General features: G+C 44.1%; 1 protein-coding gene across 1 annotated transcript in view; it reads right to left on the bottom strand.

Moving 5' to 3' along the window:
- Positions 1–290: 290 nt before the first annotated feature.
- The window catches only part of fggy (FGGY carbohydrate kinase domain containing), a 478,711-nt gene continuing 456,902 nt past the window's right edge, over positions 291–22,099 (bottom strand). The window contains exons 15-16 of the mRNA XM_068037213.1: positions 9,466–9,527; positions 291–944 (exon numbers count right to left, since the gene is read on the bottom strand). Of these exons, the coding sequence (XP_067893314.1) occupies positions 863–944; positions 9,466–9,527 (144 nt within the window). The 3' untranslated portion in view covers positions 291–862. The remainder of the gene's footprint in view (positions 945–9,465; positions 9,528–22,099) is intronic.

Here is a 22,099-nt window from a genome sequence, read left to right on the forward strand (position 1 = left end):
AGGGATATGCTCCTGTTCCTCCTGGCTGACAAAGAAATCTTCCAAAAATCAAAAAAAATGAATTTGCTTCAGTCATAGGCAGGCCAAGCAATGAATGGACCTGATGCAATCAGTAGTTAAGATCATGTTGGATCCGAATGACTCCCAGCATTTATATTATGATGAGGCCTCAAATGGGTGAAACTGCTGAAAACCTGGCAGTTAAATGGTGGCTGGGGCGGAAGTGTCGGAAAAGCAGCATTGAGCACCTGACCAACAAGTTAAGACACCGCCCCCACCACCGCCACCCCCCCCCCCCCTCCAACCCATCCTGTTCCCATCATATGGGCAAGGTTCAAATCAGGCCTTCTGTTTTTTTTTATTTTTTAAGACCCTTAGAACCTGTTGTACACACTCAAGCCACCTTGTCAACTCACTGGTCCCAAGTAGTTAATCCATGACTAACAGTAATTTAAAGTACATTTTTGTGTACATTTACATTACAATGATAGTGTCAGTGCAAAACAAAACAGACACTGCAGTTATAGTGTACATGTAGCTTGAATCTGGAGTCAGGGCCTGACCCGGCATCAGAGTAAGATTCCCTGGGCATTAACATCCTATTTACAAGATGCAAGTTTAGTTAAAATGAAACTGCTTACATATTTTAATTGTTTTAAACCTAACTTTTTTTTTGGTAAGACGTGACATTACATTTCTTACGATCATCTAGAATTCATGGTTCATGTTTTACAAAGGCTGTCATACAGTACAAAGATAGTAATATAGTATCAGCGATTTTATTACCAAATTACTTTTTTCACTTGGAAAGTGGTAAAAGATTGAGTGAATTCTGGCCATTTCCTCCATTGTCCTGTGGCAATCAGATCTTTTCCATAATAGCTCTGTATTTCTTCTGGTGCTCAACAAGATTCAGGAAGACTTCATATTTGTTGTCATAAAACCTACAAAAAATATGCTGAAACTATTTTAATAATAAACTAAAACTGCTAAGATATTATTTTAGATGTTTTGGTCAGTCTTGCTTCATTTAGAAGACTTTATATCCGATTTAAATTGCATCTCAGTACAGAAATGTTCCTCTGCATTTTCAGCTTTGACACATTTACAGCAAGAAAACAACAATCTCAGACAAACTTTATAAGTCCCTGAGATTTCCCCTGAGCAGCATAGATGAGCAGACACATGGGAATGATGCACAATATGCATGCCTCCTTAAGTTTGGGCCCCAGATGTTTCCTGTGTTGTGTTTCAATGGTGGAAGAAACACTGCCTTGTCCCAGTAGTTTTTCTACAGAGTTCAGTGGCTGTGTAACTTCAACTCAAATGCTTCAGGAAAAGAAAGCAAAACTACTGGCAGAATTGTTTTTGTAAAACAAGTATAAAAATCACATCACTAAAACTATAAACGGCAGATATTTATTTATAAAATGCATGAAGAAAATGTGAGAGTAATTTCATGATGAATAAATAGCCAACAGGCAGGAAGTGAATTCTCGACGGCAATCTAATAAAGGGGTTCACTGTAGGCTGCAGTCTAATAGAAAGGTTCTGCAGGAACAAAACTCAAATGGTTTCTAACCATTATGTGAATTCTGAGGTTAGATCAAAGGTTTGAAATCACTGCCATTTTATCTGTTACACAACAGACATTTTCCTCTGTTATTGATGGTGCAATTTACTAATTACAGCTGTGGTACTTGGAATGTGAGAAATTTTAGGAGCAGTGTAATGAAACTTGAATTGCTAGTTGAATTTAAAAGATTAGGCTGCTTTCTTTCCCTGATTTAACTAACAACATTGTAATGTTATGCAATAGAAACAATTTGTGCAATTGCGTATGTTTGTAAGAATTATATCAATATGTGGAGTACTCCAATCTGCTAAGATGTTCAGCATTGTACTTAGAACATCTGTCCTCCATTGTGAATTGTGTATATGCCTGGAGTACGATTAAATATGTCTGATAATCTCTACTTCAAAGGAATTCTAAGTGTAAGGTTTGATACTTAATAAAGTAAAAGATGGAATTTATAACAGGGTGGAAGTTCTTCCGATTTTTGATGACTGATCAGATCGACCTTACTTAGTATGCTGTCAGAGTGACTGATTTTCCTCTGCTTTGTATTGGGGAGGTATGCTTACTTCCAAGGTGCAAAATAGAAGAAAATGGGTTGGAGACCTTTGATGCCAGGAATTCAACCACTTTGCACTGCAAGCAAAGTTCCAGGGGCTTCCCAAGGGAGGGAGATTAATGCTTGCACCTAGACCTTAATGCAAAGGTGGGACCAAATAGTGATGCAGAAGAAACAAAGAACTCGCATTTATATCGTTTTCACACTTATAGAGGGCACATTTGTGTGAATGTGATTTGTCCGCTGTGCACGATAGCCGACAGAGCGACAAAAACAATTCTGCCAGTAGTTTTTCTTTCTTTTCCTGAAGCATTTGAGTTAAAGTTACACAGAGAATGTTTATTTTTCTGTCTCTCCCTCTAAGAAGTTTCCCACAGCTCCCTAATTTCCAGACACTTTAATGGAAGTGGAAAAGGTGTTGGCTAAAAGCTTTTGCATCAGCAACAGTGAATGTTTGGATAAAAAAAGTGCGAAAATGTCAACATTACAAGGAGGACAAACTGTAACAGGTGTGGAAAGGATAAAAGCAGCAAAGCTCATGAAGGCTAGAGGAACAGAAATTGAAAAGAAAGGGCTTGTATGGAGGTGGACTTAATGAAAGAGAAACCTTTATGAGCTGAGAACTAGTGAGTAAGCACAGCTGCTTCTCCCCAAAATAAACGGAGCATTTAAAATAAACGGATGCTAGAACCAGCAGCTTTGATATTATTGATTTTTGGCCGATATAGTGATTGCCCATTCAAAATGTGGGATTGTAGTGCCTTTCATAACCTCGATGTGTCCCAAAGCGCTTCACTGTCAATAAAATACTTCTGAAACATAGTCACTATTGTAATGTAAAGAAACAGAAAATACAGAAACAAAATCATTTTTAAAGCTGAGGATTTACTTTGTACAACTTTTCGAGAGGTTCAGCTTAAGGATGTCAGAAGTACCTTTGTGGCACAAGCTGTTTAGTCTTACACTTAAAGGAAATTATTGTACACTGGGCAAGATATCCTTCAGTGGAATAGCAGAGGAGAAGGGAAATATGGTAAATCCAGTAGGACAGTCGGGTTAAAATTGCTCCCAAGTTGTTTTTCCATTTCCAGGAGAAATCCAGGATATATGGTGCATCCTGTACTGCTTCTGGTGTACAGTCCAACAGTTCTGTTTGGTCTCTGGCACATGAATCCCAATAATCCACTCCTCAGATCAAGTTTTAGTACGTAGGAAGTGTGGGCTCACCAGTGGAAGCTGATATTTATAGTGAGAATGAATCAAGTTAAACAATGTGAAGCTATACGGCCAGAAGTTTCCTCAGGCAGCAGAAGTCCTGCCGCTGAGGCTAAACGTGGGTGGGCGGTGGTACCCGGGCTGCATTTTGCCAGCGGCAGCCAATTAAGTAGCTGCTGCCAGGGCTGCTGTCCTGTTAAGGATGGCGGCCCACACCCAAGGGCTACTGGCCCAATCAAAGGGCTGGCAGCTCAGCAGCCTCAGCAGCATCACTGCTAGCGGGATGGGGGCCCCTCAAGGGCTGGGCACCTTCGAAGAGGGGTAAGTGGGATTGGGGGTAGCTGGGGCCTGCGATCGGGGGTGGGGGGGAGCCATTGCCGTGGAGGTAGCCACCATTGCCATGGAGGTGGCCAATGCTGCTGGGGAGGTCCCTCCGTGGGCCATGCTGCAACCTTAAAGGAGGCCCCTCTCCCCCTGGAGTCCGCTGGGAGGCTGCCAGGTTTCACTGGACAGTCTCCCCATACAGTGGCGGGCCCTCCTGATGCAGGCAAATCACCCGTGGAGGTGGTCAATGGCCCTCAATTGACCTCCCAGCGGGTGGCCAAGCTGCCAGCTTTCTCTCCACTGGCAAAATGGCATGTACTAATTTTGGGAATTTGGTGAGTGAGGGAATTCGGCACAGTGAGGGAAACAGTGTTGTCCTGATCTGTTACAAGACAAGCAGTGGTGCGAGAGACAGCTAGACCTGAACCTGAGAGCTGAGGTCTAGAGGCATTAATTTGGTAAGCAGCTGAAAGTGGAGATTTTAAATGAGTGGGAGCTGAGAGCCAGAATGGAGCAGGATCAGGCTGTTCTGGGAGCAAAGCGACACCACAGGACAAAGTGTTAAGTGGAGTGAGTTTTCTGGTAAATTTTTAATTTAATTTCAATTAATCAAATATAAATTAGGCTAGATTGACTAATTAGTACAAATACTAAAAACTGACACCAATTTTATAATTTATCATCAAATTACAATCAGTGCTCAATCAATTAATCAGGTCTAGGGTTAAAGTTAAAACCAAATAACAAGGAATAGTAACACTAAAGATTTGAGAATTTTGGGGGAAATTAAAATCTAAGGTTTTTAGATAATAATAGTTGACTAAAACATTGATCCTCCTTATAAAGTGACATCAGCACAAGTGAAGTAGCCGATTAGTGAGTAGCTGGTGAGTCTTTTAAGTTGTATGTTTAATAGTTTAATAAATAGAGGCATGGCAGGGCAGCTTGGACCCGTGGAATGTGCATCCTGTTCCATATGGGAACTCTAGGACACATCTCATGTCCTGGATAACCATATGTGCAGGCAGTGTCATCAGTTGGAGCAGCTCGAGCTCTGGGTTTTGGAGCTTGAGCAGCAGCTGTTGTCACTGTGGTGCATCCGCAAGGTTAAGAATTTTGTGGTTAGCATGTTTATAGATGTGGGCACCTCACAGCTTAAAAGTGTGCAGGGAGGGAATGGTGATGGCTAGGCAGTCAAAGAGGACCAGACAGGTAGTGCAGGAGTACCCTGAGTGCATCCCATTCTCCAACCAGTATTTAATTCTGAATACTGGTGAGAGTGATCGTTCCTCTGGGGAGTGCAGCCAGAGCCAAGTCCACAGCACCTGGCTGGCACAGCTGTACAGGGGGCAGGAGGAAGATTGGGACATCAATAGCGATAGGGGATTCAATCGTTAGGGGAACAGACAGGTGTTTCTGCGGCCACTGACATGAATCCAGGATGGTATGTTGCCTTCCTGGTGTGAGGATCAAGCATGTCACTGAATGTCTGCAGAGCACTTTGAGGGGGGAAGGCAAACAGCCAGCGGTCATGGTCCATATCGTATAGGTAGAAAGAGGGATGAAGTCCTGCGGGCAGAGTTTAGGGAGCTAGGAAAGAAACTAGAAAGCAGGACCTCAAAGGTAGTAATCTCTGGATTACTCCCAGTACCACACACAAGTGATTTTAGAAATAAGAGGATAGAGCAGATGAATGTGTGGCTGAAGAGATGATGCAGGAGGGAGGGCTTTAGATTCCTGGGATATTGGGACCTGTTTTGGAGGAGATAGGACCTGTACAAGCTGGACGGGTAGCCTGTGAACAGATCTGAGGCCAATGTCCTTGTGGAGTAATTTGCTAGTGCTATTGGGGAGGGCTTAAACTAAATTGGCAGGGGTGTGGGAACCAGGAGTTAATATTAGCGAGGAAAAACAAGGTGCACAGAGAATTGGGATAGACAGACAGCAATAGAGTAGCAAATTGGAAGCTATTAGGTGGGGTCAGAGTAAGAGGGAGTGAAATAAGGTCCAAATTAACTTTACTGTGCATGTATGTGAATGTGTGAAGTATGGTAAATAAGGTTGGTAAGCTGCAGGCGCAGATAGCCACCTGGCTCAAAAAAGGACAGGACTGGGTACTAAATAATCCTGGAATCAAGGTGTTGAAAGAAAGGGAAGGAAAGAAAGGAGGTGGGGTAGCAGTATTGATTAAGGAGAACTGGAGAGAGAGGATGTCCTAGAGGGGTCAAGGACAGAATCTATTTGACTAGAGCTAAGAAATAATTGGGGCACCATTTCACTATTGGGTAGATTCTATGGGCCACAGTCTAGTGGGAAAGATATAAAGGAACAAATTTGCAAGGAAATTACAGAGAGGTGCAAGAACTATCGACTAGTTAAAATCGGGGACTTTAATTATCCTAATATAAACTGGGATAGTAATAGTGTAAAGGGCAGAAGAGTTTATGAATTGTGTACAAGAGACTTTTTACATCAGTAAGTTTCTGGCTCAATGAGGAAACAGGCATTGCTGTATTTGGTTCTGAGGAATGAGGTGGGTCAAGTGAATCAAGTGTCAGTAGGGGAACATTTAGGGGACAGTGATGATAGCAACATCATGTTTAGGTTAGCTATGGAAAAGAACAAGGAGCAATTCAGAGTAAAAATAATTAGGTTGATGACCAGCTTCAATAGGGTGAGAACAGATCTGGCCCAGGTAATTTGGAATCAAAGGTTGGCCGGCAAAACTGGAAAGGAACAATAGGCTGCCTTCAAAGAGGAGATAGTTTGGGTACAGTTGAGGTACATTCCCAAGAGGGAGAAAGGTACGACAAACAAATCCAGGGCTCTCTGGATGACAACAGTGATAGAGAATAAGATAAAACAGAAAAAGGGTGCGTATGACAGATGTCAGGTGGATAATACAACTGAGAATTGGGCTGAATATAGGAAGTTCAGTGGGGAAGTGAAAAAAGAAATAAGAGAACCAAAGAGAGAGTATGAGAAGAGACTGGCAGCCAACATAAAAGGGATTCTTAAAGTTTTCTATAGGCATGTAAATAGTAAAAGGGTGGTAAAAGGAGGAGGAGGGCCGATTAGGGACCTAAAAGGGGACTTATGCATGAAAGCAGAAGGCATGGCTGAGCTACTAAATGAGTGCTTCACATTTGTCTTGACCAAGGAAGAAGATGCTGCCTAAGTCATAATGGCAAAGGAGGTAGTTGAGACACTGGATGGGTTAAAAAATGATAAAGAGGAGGCATTAGAAAGGCAGGCTTTACTTAATGCCGATAAGTTCCCAGGGCTGGATATGATCCTTAGGGAAGTGAGGGTGAAAATTGTGGAGGCACTGGGCATAATCTTCCAATCCTCCTTAGATATGGTGCCAGAGGACTGGAGAATTGCAAATGTTATATCTTTGTTCAAAAAAGGGTGAAAGGTTAAGCCCAGTAACAGGCCAGTCAGTTTAGCTTCGGTGGTGGAAAAGCTTTTAGAAACAATAATTCAGGACAAAATTAACAGTTACTTGAACAAATCTGGATTAATTCAGGAAAGCCAGCATGGATTTGTTAAGGGCAAATCGAGTTTAACTAACTTGCTTGAGTTTTTTGATGAGGTAAAATTGAGGGTTAATGAGGGTCATGCGGTTGATGTGATGTACATGGACTTCCAAAAGGCAATTGATAATGTGCTACATAAGAGTCCTGTCAGCAAAGTTGAAGCCCATGGAATAAAAGGGACAGTGGCAGCATGGATACAAAGTTGGCTGAGTGAAAGGAAACAGAGACTAGTGGTGAACGGTTGTTTATTGAACTGGAGGAAGATATATAGTGGGGTTCCCCAGGGGTCGGTGTTAGGACTACTGCTTTTTTTGATCTATATTAATGACTTAGACTTTGGTGTACAGGGCACAATTTCAAAATATGCGAATGATGCAAAAGTTGGAAATATTGTGTATTGTGAGGAGGATAGTGATAAATTTCAAGAAGGCTTAGACAGGCTGGTGGAATGGGCAGACAAGTGGCAGATGAACTTTAATGCAGAGAAGTGTGAAGTGATTCATTTTGGTAGGAAGAATGAGGTGAGGCAATATAAAATGAAGGTTACAATTTTAAAGGGAGTGCGAGAGGGACCTTTTTTTTATTCTTTCATGGGATGTGGGTGCCACTGGCAAGGCCAGCATTTGTTGCCCATCCCTAATTGCCCTTGACAACTGAGTGGCTTGCTCAGCCATTTCAGAGGATATTTAAGAGTCAACCACATTGCTATGGGTCTGGAGTCACATGTAGGCCAGACCAGGTAAGGGCAGCAGATTTCCTTCCCTAAAGGACATTAGTGAACCAGTTGGGTTTTTATAACAATCGACTATATTTTCATGTCACCATTATTAGACTAGGTATTTAATTCCAGATTTATTAATTGAATTTAAATTCCACCAGCTGCCATGGTGGGATTTGAACCCATGTCCCCAGAGCATTAGCCTGGGCCTCTTGATTGCTAGTCCAGTGACAATACCACTATGCCACAGCCTCCCTGTAATGTGTACAAATCATTGAAGGTGGTGGTGCAGTTTGAGAAAGCAGTGAATAAAACATACAGGATACTGAGCTTTATAAATAGGGGCATTCAGTACTAAAGCAAGGAAGTTATGCTGAACCTGTATAAAACACTGGTTCGGCCTCAACTGGAGTATTATGTCGCTGTGTCAAAATCCTGGAACTCCCTTCACAACAGCGCTGTTGGTGTACCTACACCCCAAGGACTGCAGCGGTTCAAGAAGGCAGGTCACCACCACCTTCTCAAGGGCAATTAGGGATGGGCAATAAAAGCTGGCCCAGCCAGCGATGCCCACATCCCATGAACGAATAAAAAAAAATTCTGGGCACCACACTTTAGGCAGGATGTGAAGGTATTAGAAAGGGAGCCAAAGGATTCTTGAGAATGGTTCCAGGGATGAGGAACTTCAGTTACGTGGATAGATTGGAGAATCAGGGGCTGTTCTCTTTAGAGAAGGGAAGATTAAGAGGAGATATGATAGACGTGCTCAAAGTCTTGAGGGGTCTGGAGAGTAGATTGGGAGGAACTGTTTCTGTTGGTGGAAGGGTCAAGGACAAGAGGACACTGATTTAAGGTGATTGGGAAAAGAAGCAATGCTGACATGGGCAAAAACTTTTTTACGTAGCGGGTGATCAGTATGCACTGCCTGAGAGTGTGGTGGAGGCAGATTCAATTGTGGCTTTCAAAAGAGAATTGGATAATTATCTGGTTTATTTGCAGGGCTACGTGGAAAAGTGGGGCAGTGGGATTGGGTGAGTTGCTCTCCAGAGAGCCGGCACAGACACGATGGGCCAAATAGCCTCCTTCTGTGCTGTTACCATTCTAGGATTCTATGAAGACGTCAGGCACCCACCACTCCCCACATCTTCCAGTGCCTTTTTGCCAGCCTTCCTGCCTCCAAGCCCATCTCCAAAAGGATGGTAAAATTTAGCCCTATGAATGTAATACACAGGTGACACAGTGCCTTGGAAGTTGAAACATTAGTGCTCCACAGAATTGAAAAGTCACAGTGACCAAACCCCTCCCTAAAGCTTGCCGATTGCTGCTCAGCGATTTGATGAGATACCATGTGGCAAAGGGTCAAAGAGAAGTCAACCCGCTCCACTCTAAAGGTCATTCTAGAGGATAGTACAAAACTGGGATTGGTAAAAGTCTGATAATCAGATCGTCTGCCTAGTCTCTCTTTTGAAACAGTTCATGAAGGGTGGTAAAACAGAAAAATAAATCAAGCTAAGAAAATTTTAAGATTACGTACCTTTTTTGCCCCAGGTCTGGATGAACTACTTTTCCAATTTTTCCCATTTTTTCCATAGCTTCCTGTTGAATATATTGAAAAAAGTTTCCCATTATTCAAGTCAATAATAGTTGTTCAATTTCTATCAACTTAATACCCCATGGTACAGGGACATTTGCCATTTATTTTTGAATAGTGTCATACAGACTCCCACCTGCCAAGAATGAGGCATATTAAATTTGTCATATGAACATTGATTTTAAACTGTTGCTGGAGTGAAGAAATGACTTGTTTGAAGATCACCAGACACTGGACTGGAAGGACATTTGCACACTAAGAGACGCTGCTTGTGGAGACAAAGGACTATTCCCTGCTTCAATTAACCCAAATGGATTCTGATCGCCAGACATTGAAGGTGTACGGAAGCGCATTCCAGAGACTGCTAAGGTAATACAATCCACAAACCTGCAGGAGAGATTGTTCCAAATAAGGAGCTAGTCACATGACTAACCTGCTGGGCAACGTGAGGTTTTTTGAATTGTGCCACAGAGAAAGGAACAGAAGGCAGTTCGCAACTGAAGCTGGAACAAGGAAGCCACTCTTTCTCTCTCTCTCTCTCGCCTTCTCCCAAGCCACCGGACCCACGGAAGACACATACACCTCAAGAGAGAAAAGACTCCCACATCGAAACCGTCTGAAGCATGAACTGGGCCCCAACGAATAGCAGGACTTACCGGCAACCAAAGACTCCACATTGAACTCAAAGGACAGTAACTAACTAACAGATATAGCATCAAACTTTTCCCCTTTATTCTTTCTATTTTTTCTGTCTCTATCTGCGTCTGTGTTTATCGCGTATGCATGCTAGCGTGGTCGCGTTACATATTCGTAGTTGTTGACTGGATTAGAGTTTAAGATTAATAAACTTCTACCTTTCTTGTTTAAATCTAAGGTAACCTGTCTGATTTCTTTGCCTTACAATTGGAGCAGTGAACCAGGATTCACTGAAGGGGGAGCTAAAACACGGTGTTTCTAAAATTAAACCCTGTTACGGTTAAACCAGGCAAAGGCTGAGAGGTAATCCCTACGACACCTGTCATAACAATAGAGACATGAAAAGGGAGGAACATAAGAATATAAGAATGCATATAATATCAAAGGGCCATTTGACCCATCAATCCTGTTTCCCTAAATCATGTACAATTTGCCCTTCAAAATGAGGCCTAGAAATAAAAATCACAGGGCTTCACACTAGCAATGTCATGGGGGCTTGCCACTTGTCTTGCCTCTTTCTGAGCCAATTCCTTGCTTGCACTAAAATTAAGGTTCATAATCTTAATAAGCAAACATGAGGGGTAGAATTTTAACTACCAAGGGGATGCAGGTTCAGGTGCAGGGGTAGGGGGCAGGTGGCTAAAGCCCAGTAAAATGGCATTGGGTCGGAAACCCAACAGGATCCCGCCCACTTCCAGGGTTGCCTGGGTGTGTTTGCAGGAAAGAGGAAACACCCCCGTGAAGCTGTTGGGTAAGTAAATAAGATATTTAAATCCCCAATTCACTGAGGAATTTACCCACCATTCTGATGTTAACAGTCAGTGCACAGGTTTCCTGAGCTGTGTGAAACCCGTCAGGGTTTGTACAAGGCAATAACATAGCAGACAATCATTGTTCAATGAAACTGACAGGTTGGGAAGTCTTCAAGGTGTGAAACTGAATAGCTGCAGAGAGGTGGGTACTCACAGCATTTCTGAGAGTGTGTTTTCACTGCTTTGCAGATGATTTCCAACTTCTTGGAAGTCATTTCACCTGTCTTGAACTTCACTCACCTTGATCTGCACTTCGCTGTGGTATGGGAGCAGCTTATGCAGATCTAACTTGCACCTCTGATGAGGAGCAAAAGGAGCAGCATCAACAACACCGCAGTACAAGGAGCAGCAGGAGCAACATGAGCAACAGCAGCAGCAGCCTCCTCCTCAGGCAATTGCCACTCCATAGGACAAAAGGGATGGGCACATACATCCAGCTCAAAGGAAGCCACATCCTCTATATAGGGTCTACAAGCAGGACCTTGACATGTGCGAGCACCAATGCCTCAGGAATCCCAGCAAGTCGTTGCTGATATCTGCAGCCTCCTGAAACAACACCCTCCTTCCTAGTGGACCAGGTGGATGTGCATTGCCAGTGCCTGTCAAGGTGACTGTCACTGGAGAGTACCCCGTCCCAGTTCTCCAGTTTTTCCCTGCTGTTCTGAGTTTTCTTCTCCTGCAAGTAGAGATATGTGAGGTATGGGTGTGAGATGAAACAAAAATGAGCATGTGTCAATGTTGGCTATTCAGATGGGGTTGTGAAGAGGTGCCTTGAGAGAATGAGTGGGGCTGTAAGGTGAGTGCTGTGCAGGAGAATATGGGGAAAATCAGAGGGGATTGGCACCTGAAAGTGTTACACCACTCAACTTTCTTGCCCCCCTGAGAACAGTAAAATTCTTGGGGCATTGTATCCAGATTTGAGGGACTACACTCCTGCTGCTGCTCACATCCTTGGTTACTTCCATCCATGCTTGCTTCATCTGAGAGGCTGGCATCTTCCTCTCCTTGGGCAAGATCACCTTCACTGCTCACCTTCACTGCAGTCCCTCAGTTCCCACAGCAGAACCTCCAAGTAAGAGTTAGAGACTTGTTTGGGGTGTGTGTGCTTGGGGGTGGAGGTTAGCCTTCCCAGGTCTCCCTTCCATTCCTGTGGTTGCTGAAGCCTCAAGAAGCAATGCACAGTTCAGCCAGTCTGACCCCTACTGGGGTCCCTTGAACAATAGAACCTTCCTTTGACAGATTCAGTTTGTCATCCTGCCTGCCCTCTCAATCGATCGGGAAACCTGGAAGCGGGAGGCTAATGTTGTGGCTGAGTTAAAGAGCCATGGTAAAGCCTACTTCAATTACAAATAGGTTCTTGACCCACTATTGGCCTCCCCGCTGCTTGATGATCTGTTCTGTTAATATTCCGCCCTATGTTTTCTAATAGGGCATTTCCCTGGGTGAAGTGTAGATGCTATTAACTGTTGTCTCGTGCATCCTCTAAGTGCTACTTAGGTATGAGGAATTTGTGAGATGGCTTGCTGTTGTGTGGAAATAAATGTCTCCATGACTGAGGTGGATCTTGCCTCCTGTCAGCTGAATCCTGTGATGGACCCGCTACAGGTTTACATTTCTGCAACTGTAGAGGCAGCCTGGACCTGCATTCTTTCTGCCACGAATGCAAGAATGCATTATCCTCATATACTGATGTCTTGAGAGACTACACCATCATCAGTGCCTATTCCACCCAAGCTACTGCTACTGGCCAGGCCTCATTATGGCCAGTGAGCTGCTTGACAGAAAATCTAATAGCACTAATGATAACACTGAAGCTCTTGGGGTTCTCTGTAAACAATCCTGGTGAGACTAGGAGATAGCAGCCATAGATGCCAACAGTCTATGTGTCTATGGGAGAAACACCAACTGCTTTAGGATTTCAGCAAAGGGCAAACTCCACTGCAGATATTTCTAGAGTTGCCATTCACTCTATGGTGAGCTGAAGTGTTGTAAAATACCCAAAAACCAGCAGGTGCACCGAGTAAACTCTTTCATCTACAACACAGTGTGCAGCTCACCAGAGCCTGCACCAATGCTTGGAAGCCATCCTTCTTTTAAAAGCAAGTTTCATAAGGTCTGAATACTTATGTTTATCAGTTGAACTGGGACACAAGCCAGCCCTCCAAAAGAGAAATTCCTCCTCTTGTACATTCCTTGCATGCTCTTGCTCACACATGCTCTGTGTCTCAGCCAATGTACTCCCTTCTGGCTGACTCTCTAAATCTCCCAAAGTGGATGCAGTTGAACTAGTGCTTGGGAGGGAGAGACCCATTGATGGTGTGTGCTGTGAAGTGCTGACTTTTACAGGGCCTTGTTCGTCTCCTTCTGACATATCTATAGAAAGAGAAGAGGAAGACAGATTACAAAAGGGCCAGATGAGGAGACTTTGGAGAGAGTGAAAGTTCACTCAGAGAGCAGAACAGTGAGAACAGAGTGGGGCATAAAGAGCCCAGGAGAGATAGAGAGAGAGATCACCAAGAGAGCAGGAAACAGCAACAGCAGAGCGGGGCATAAAGAGCCCAAGAGAGAGAGAGAGAGAGAGTTCGCCAAGAGAACGGGAATCAGCGAGAGCAGAGCAGGGCATAAAAAGCCCAGGAGAGAGTGTTCACCAAGAGAATGGGAAACAGTGAGAGCAGAGTGGGGCTAGCTGCTGCTGCTACCACTGCCAACAGTCTTCCGCGTTTGGAAAGAAAAATTGAGGTGTGACATCACAGGGAAGCAGATAGGTGATTGGCTGGTGAGTATTTCCTAGTTATCTAAGCTAAGAAATAAACCTTAACTTTTTTATGGAAATGTTTATTACTACCATGAAGTTTATTAAGTATTAATAAGGTTTATCAGTATTAGTAAGGTTTATTAACATTAGTAAGGTTTATTAATAGTAGTAAGGTTTATTATTATTGGTAAAGGTATATTAGCAGTAGCAAGGTTATTAACGAATAAATAAAGGAATGGAAGGGCTGCTCCAAGCTCTGGAGTGCACACCCTGTGCTATGTGGCAATTCCAGGATGCTTCTCATAACCTGGATAACCATCTGTGCAGGAAGTGTCGTCAGTTGCAGCAACTTGTGCTCCGGGTTTTGGAACTTGCTGCATCTGCGAGGCTGAAAGCTTCGTGGATAGCACTTTTATAGATGTGGTCACCCCGCAGCTTAAGAGTATGCAAGGAGAGAGGGAATGGGTGACCGCCAGACAGTCAAGAAGAAACAGGCAAGTCGTGCAGGAGACCCTGACTGTGTCTCACTCTCCAACAGGTATTCAATTCTGAATACTGAGGAAGGTGATGGTTCATCTGGGGAGTGCAGCCAGAGCCAAGGCCATGGCACCATGGGTGGCTTATCTGCACAGGGGGGCACAAAGAAGACTGGAAGAGCAATAGTGATAGGAGATTCAATAATCAGGGAAACAGACAGGTGTTTCTGTGGCTGCAGACGTGAACCCAGGATGGTGTGTTGCCTCCCTGGTGCCAGGGTCAAGGATGTTACTGAGCCGCTGCAGAGCATCCTGTGTAGGGAGGGTGAGCAGCCAGCAGCCGTGCTCCATGTTGGTACCAACGACCTAGGTAGAAAGAGAGATATGGTCCTGCAGAAAGAGTTTACTGAGCTAGGTAAGAAATTAGCAAGCAAGATCTCAAAAGTAGTAATCTCCGGATTATCCCCAGTGCCACGCGCAAATGAGTACAGGAATAGAAAGATAAGACAGATGAATGCGTGGCTGTAAGGGTGGTGCAGGAGGGAGGGCTTTAGATTCTTGGGAATGGGACTGGCTCTGGGGGAGATGGGGCCTGTACTGGCTGAACGGGTTACACTTGAACAGAGCCGGGACTGAGTTCCTTGCAGGATGTTTTGCTAGTGCTATTGGGGAGGGTTTAAAATAGTTTGGCAGGGGAATGGGAACCAGAGGGTAGACTCAGCTGGGACAAAATCAGAAATGAAAATGGAAGGCAGAAAATTAATGGCTGAGTCTGGAAGGTAGAGGAAACAAAGGTTAGAAAATCAAAAAAAAAAGAGTTTGGCAGTGCTCAAGGTTATCTACTTCAACGCAAGGAGTATAGCAAATAAAGCAGATGAGCTCAGGGCACAGATAGACACGTGGCAGTATGATATCATAGCTATTACCGAAACATGGCTTAAGGAGGGACAGGAATGGCAGCTCAACATTCCTGGTTACAGGGCTTTCAGATGCTATAGAGAGGGGGATAAGAAAGGAGGGGGAGTGGCAATTTTGGTCAAAGAAACAATTACAGCTGTGAGGAGGGATGATATGTCAGAAGGTTCATCAAATGAGGCCACATGGATGGAGCTAAGGAACAAAAAAGGGGCAATCACACTGCTGGGAGTGTACTATAGACCCCCAAACAGTCAGGGGAAGGTAGAAGAGCAGATATGTAGGCAAATCTCAGAGAAGTGCAAAAACAATAGGGCAGTAATAGTAGGGGATTTTAACTACCCCAATATTAACAGGGATCATTTTAGTGTGAAAGGAATTGAGTGAGCAGAATTCTTGAGGTGCATTCAGGAGAATGTTTTGGCCAGTATGTAGCAAGTCCAAAAAGAAATGGCACAGTTTTAGACTTAGGTTTAAGAAATGAAGATGGGCAGGTGGAAGGAGTGGCAGCGGGAGAGCATTTTGGTGGTAGTGATCATAATTCAGTCAGTTTTAATATAATTATGGAAAAGGACAAAGATAGAACAGGAGTTTGATTTCTCATTTGGGGCAAGGCCAATTATTTTCAGTTGAGGGGTGATTTAGCGAAAGTGGACTGTACTTGAAGGTAAATCAGTGTCAGAGCAGTGGGAGGCATTCAAAGGGGAGATTCAAGGGGTTCAGAGTAAACGGGCTGGATTTTACCTTAGGTGGATGGGAATTCGCCACCGACGTAAAAGTTGGTGACAAACCCACTTCCGCCTAGCCTGTAGTTCCGTCCTGCATTTTACGGGTCCCCGGGTTTTAATTGTTCCGAGGCGGGACTTTCACCCGCTTGAGGGAAGGGGTCCTGCCTCAGTGTGCTGCCGGCCAATCAGCGGGCCAGCAGCTCTTAGTCCCAACAGTGCCACCAGGAGCGGTGGCCACTGCTGGGACTGCAACCCAGCCGACCAGATGGATCCAGGAGTGAAGGTAAGTTGGGCTTGGCTCATCAGGTAGATCGGTCCTTCCCTGGTGAGGCTGGAGTGGTCGTTTGGGGGGAGGGGGGTGTCATGTGTCCTGGGGCTGGGTTGGGAGGCAGCGGCGGCCCTCAATCGGGCACCCTGTGCCCGACTGCCATGGCCACCCCCCACCCCCGCGGGGCGTGGAAAGGCTGGCAACTATCGCTGGGCAGCCTTTCACATCCCCAACACACCCGTTTGCCATGGGGAAAATACCCGTGGAGGCCGGCGTGGGCCCTTAAGTGGCCGTTAAGCGGCCACTTAAGGGCCTTGATTGGCCTCGGGCGGGTGGGCCATTTCTCCCCAGCCCGACAGCCGTAATGTTGACCGTAGGTGGGAACGGGGTGGGTAGGCCTCCCGGAGCCTCCTGCTCTATTTTATGCCACCCCCACGCTACCAACTGACTCGCTCGAGCGGCGTAAAAGTCAGCCCAACGTGTTCCCACAAAGATAAAGTTTGGGGCAGCCAAATCTAGAGCCCCGTTGATGTCAAGGAGATAAAAGGATAAGAAACGGCAGAAAAGGAGCGCTTATGTCCGACACCGAGAACTCAATACCACAGAGAGCCAAGACGTGTATAGAAAGTGGAGGGGTGAAATCAAAAAGGAAATTAGGAAAGCTAAGAGAGGGCCTGAAAGAATATTCTAGTTAAGGAAGAGGGGTGTAAAGTATTGGATGTGATAAATGTAGGAAGAGGAAGTATTAATGGAATTAGCATCCTTGAAAGTTGATAAATCACCAGGGCCGGATGAAATGTACCCCAGGCTGTTTAAAGAGCACGACAGGAAATAACGGAAGGTCTGACCATCATTTTCCATCCTCACTGGATACAGGTGTGGTGCTGGAGGATTGGAGGACTGCTAATGTTGTATCTCTGTTTAACAAGGGAGCGAAGGATAGACTGAATAATTATAGGCCAGTCAGTCTAACCTCAGTAGTGGGAAAATAATTGGAATCTATTCTGAGAGACTGGATAAACTGTGACTTAGATGAGCACAGATTAATCAAGGATAGTCAGCATGGATTTATTAAGGGAAGATCTTGTCTGACCAATTTGATCAAATGTTTTGAAGAAGTAACAAGTAAGATTGATGAGGGTAGTGCAGTTGATATGGTCTACATGGATTTTAGCAAGGCTTTTGACAAGGTCCCACAGGGCAGCCAGGTTAGAAAAATAAAAGCCCATGGGATCCAGGGAAACGTAGCAAGGTGGATACAAAATTGGCTCAGTGGCAGGAAACAAAGGATAATTGTTGACATGTGCTTTAGCGACTGGAGGGCTGTTTCCAGTGGCGTTCCGCAGGGCTCAGTACTGGGTCCCCTGGTTTTTGTGGTATATATTAATGATTTCGATGTAAATGTAGGGGGGCATGATCAAGAAGTTTGCAGACTGGCCGTGTGGAGATAGTGAGGAAGATAGCTGTCGGTTGCAGGAAAATATCGATGGACTGGTCAGGTGGCCAGAAAAGTGGCAAATGGAATTCAACCTGGTGAAATGTGAGGTGATGCATTTGGGGAGGTCAAACAATGCAAAGGATTACACAATTAATGGGAAAATACTGAGAGGTGTAGAGGAAGTGAGGGACGTTCAAGTGAATGTTCACAGATCCCTGAAGGTAGCAGGTCAAGTCAATAAGGTGGTTAAGAAGGCATATGGAATCCGTTCCATTATTAGCCGAGGTATAAAATATAAGAGCAGGGAGGTTATGCTGGAACTGTATAAATCATTCGTTAGGCCACAACTTGAGTACTGTGTGCAGTTCTGGTCACCTCATTACAGAAAGCATGCAATTGTACTAGAGAGGGTACAGAGGAGATTTACGAGGATGTTGCCAGGACTGGAAAAATGCAGCTATGAGGAAAGATTGGATAGGCTGGGGTTGTTCTCCTTGGAACAGAGAAGGCTGAGGGAAGATCTGATTGAAATGTACAAAATTGTGAGGGGTCTGGATAGAGTGGAGGTGAAGGGCCTATTTACATTAGCAGAGAGGTCACTGACTAGGGGGCATAGATTTCAAGTGATTGGTAGAAAGATTAGAGGGGAGATGAGGAACAATTTTTGCACCCAGAGTGTTGGGGTTCTGGAACTCACTGCCATAAGGGTAGTAGAGGCAGAAACCCTCACCTCATTTAAAAAGTGTCTGGATATGCACCTCAATTGCTGTAACCTACAGGGTTACAGACCAAATGCTGGAAGGTGGGATTAGGCTAAATGGCTCGTTTTTTGGCTGACGCAGACACAGTGGGCCAAGTGGCTTCTTTCTGTGCCGTAAACGTTCTGTTATTCTATAAGGGCAAATCTTCTGATTATGCACTCCCACTGTGGAGCTTTTCCCACACAATTTGAAAATTTACCTACAAATTTGAGTAGAAAGAATGACAGAGAAGGGATTCAGTGAAACAAAAGCAAAAATACTGCAGATGCTGGACATTTGAAATAGAAACAGAAAATGCTGAAAATAGCTGAAGGTAGCAGGTCAGGTAGCATTTGTGGAGCGAAAAACACAGTTAATGTTTCAGGTCATCGAACTTTCATCAGAACTGGCAAAAGGTCAAGGTATAACAGGTTTTAAGCAAGCACAGAGGCAGGGAAAGTGGATGGGGAGGGAAGGAAAGAGCAAAAGGAAAGGTACATGGTATGTCATGCCATGGCAGTGTTCAATCCAAGGGCAGGTCCTCTGCTCTACATAGGAGAGATGAGCACAACTAGGGAAGAGGGTATATGAGGTGGCTTCTTGCTGCCTTCCTCAGACTGGAACAGGAATTGAATCTAGGCTGTTGGTATTGTTCTGAAATGCAGATTTGCTATCAAGCCAACTGAGCTACCCAGTCCCCCAGACTGGAAGGTAGGAGTGATTAAATGACAAAAGGGATGATGGTGCAAGGCCAAAGAGGGTGGTATTAGGACAAGTAAAGTAACAAAAACTGGGTCGAGAGGATCTGTAAATGGAAACAGCAGAACTGTTACCAGTTCCTTCTGTCTGAAAAACTGGAAGCAGTGTTTATGATCTGAAATTGGTGAACTCAATGTTTAGGCTGGAAAGATGTAAAGTGCCTAATCAAAAGATGAGGTGCTGTCCCTCAAGTTTCCGTTGAGCTTCATTGGAACAGTGTAGGAGGCTGGACACAGAGAGTGGGAGTAGAGCAGCAAATTAAAATAGCAAGTGACCAGAAGCTCAGGGTCATGCTAACCAACAGTAAGGAGGAGTTCAGCAAAACAGCCACACAATCTGAGTGTGGTCCCCTCAATGTAGAGGAGACCCAATTATGAGCAGCAAATACAGTGCACTAAATTGAAAGAAGTACAAGTAAATTGCTGTTCCACCAGAAAGGATTGTTTGAGGCTCTGGCCAATGGGAAGGGAGGAGCTAAAATGGCACATGTTGCATCTCCCGTGCTTGCACGGAAAGGTGCCATGGGAAGGCGAGGGTGTATTGGGAGTGATTGAAGAATGAACCAGGGTGTCATGGAGGAAATGGTCCCTTTGGATTGCTGAAAGGCGAGGGAAAGATATGTTTAGTGGTGGCATCGCGTCGGAGGTGCATCCCCTATGACTTCCCTTCCCAAGATTTCTAATATGGATCTATGGGTCAAAGTTATGGGCCTCATACCTGTAAGTTTTCTCTCCTTGTTATGGGCTGTCTTTTCCCACAAGAAGAATGAAAGGAATCAGAAATTCCAGTTGTTAATATGGCATGCAGCATGTAGTGAGTTGTGATTACATGCACATGCAACTATATCAAATAGGAGGATTGTTTTGGGCTGAATGCTTGGAAGGTATGAGTGAAAGAACACTTCCAAGTGAAGGCCCAGAAAATAGAACACTATTTTGTTCCAAATAGTGCCATATTCCATCACTCCTTTGGTGGTGAACAGGAGCTCTGCTGGCCACCTTTGTTTAGGAGACCAGAAAATCTGATTAATGTGGTGCAATAAATGCCTTTACCTGACCTGTAAAGTGTTGACCACCACATCAGTCCTGTCCGGTGAACCTAATGAAGCAAAGTAACAATCATACTTTGGTCTCCAATAAACTCCTTAATTTCCTGTTCAGTGTCCATCTCTCCTCATTGTAAAGCTGTCAAAGGTCTTCTTTTAAGTGAAGAACACTGTATTAAATGTAAGGCCATTGACTTGAAATATTAACTCTGTTTCTCTCTCCACAGATGCTGCCTCACTTCCTGGGTATTTCCAGCATTTTTGTTTTTATATTGTATAAAATGTAAGGTATGATAGTGTATCATTTAAAGCTGCAAAAATAAAATCTGAGACACTTGGTTTGGGGAAGAAGCCTTTACCTCTAAATTTCATAACAGGAAATATAAATAAAAATCGAATGGTTTCAGCATTTTTTTCTATTAACCACTGTTATTTGGCATCCAAAGTGCCATCCAGATGTAGTCAGTTACAGATCACACTTGGCCACTTATAGCCCAGCAATCGACAAAAAAAGTAACAAAAAGGACGCTATATCATTAAGTTACATCATACCTCTTGACATTTTATATTGTTGTATGAATTACAGCATTGATTTATGATGAAAGTTTGAAAAAAATCATTTGCCTTAAAGATATATGTGCTATCTGAAATAAAAGATAATCTATTTCCTTTCTGGTAATTTGAGCTAATCATGATCACCAGCACACTTAAAAAAATTAATTGCTTCAAAGTACATTTTTATAGCACTCAGGGGGAGGGGAGAGGAAGACAATAATGTGCAAATTATTTGAGTTCAATATTGTCTTTATGTTGTAATTCCATCCTTTTAGGTGGTAGCAGCAGTAACAGTAGCTCTCAGGATCCTCTTTTAAATATTTCGCATTACAAATCCAGAAAAAATGTTATTTGACAAAAAAATGTTTCCAAGATCTACTCCTCATTTATTTTACTGATGATTTCTTCCAAAAGTGAACCATATTAGCCTAGCTTTTCTGGAGTTGAGAGAACCTGATCATAAAATACAGCACTTCTGAACAAACCTCTGCTCAAAATACATTTTAAGACAGCTCAGGGGCAATTTTAATTTTCTACATTTCGTTCCTCATCTGCTGCCATTTAACTCGGCCTTCTGCTGGGCAGTCTAGGTTCCCTATTAAATCAGGTGGGAGCCTCCTTATTCTATGCAAATCAGGGTTCCATTATGTACATAAGATCCTGATGTATTAAGAGGGCCTACTGGGTGGAATGTGTGTGACATGGATGCTCTGTTCAGTAAAACTTGGTGGTGATGGGGAAGAGGCCCAAAAATGATAAGTCTAAAATTATTTTGTGTGGCCAGGAGCAGCAAACTCCACAAGATTAATTGTGACAGCCGGAACCCAGGAGCTCTCCTCTGGGAAAAGTACCCACCATCTGCACCTACCTTTCTGCTGCCTGGCACAGGATCTGAACTGCTTGATACCGCATAGCCCAAATCCCAATGAGTTGCAGTGGTACCCATTCAAGGCATGTAACTCTCAGGCAGTATGTTAATGAGGTGGTGGCACAGTGATATACAGGTGGAAGGGAGTTGCCCTGGGAGTCCTCAACACCGACTCTGGACCCCATGAAGTCTCACGGCATCAGATCAAATATGGGCAATTAAACCTGCTAATTACCACCAACCGCCCTCCCTCAGCTGATGAATCAGTACTTCTCCATGTTGAACAGCAGTTGGAGGAAGAACTGAGGGTGGCAAAGGCGCAGAATGTCTCTGGGTGGGGGACTTCAATGTCCATCACCAAGAGTGGCTCGGTAGCACAACTATTGACCAAGCTGGCAGAGTCCTAAAGGACATAGCTGCTAGACTGGGTCTGGGGCAGGTGGTGAGGGAACCAACAAGAGGGAATAATTTACTTGACCTCATCCTCCCCAATCAGTCTGCCGCAGATGTATCTGTCCATGA

Source organism: Heterodontus francisci, chromosome 8 (genome assembly GCF_036365525.1).
Source record: "Heterodontus francisci isolate sHetFra1 chromosome 8, sHetFra1.hap1, whole genome shotgun sequence".
Classification (NCBI taxonomy): domain Eukaryota; kingdom Metazoa; phylum Chordata; class Chondrichthyes; order Heterodontiformes; family Heterodontidae; genus Heterodontus; species Heterodontus francisci.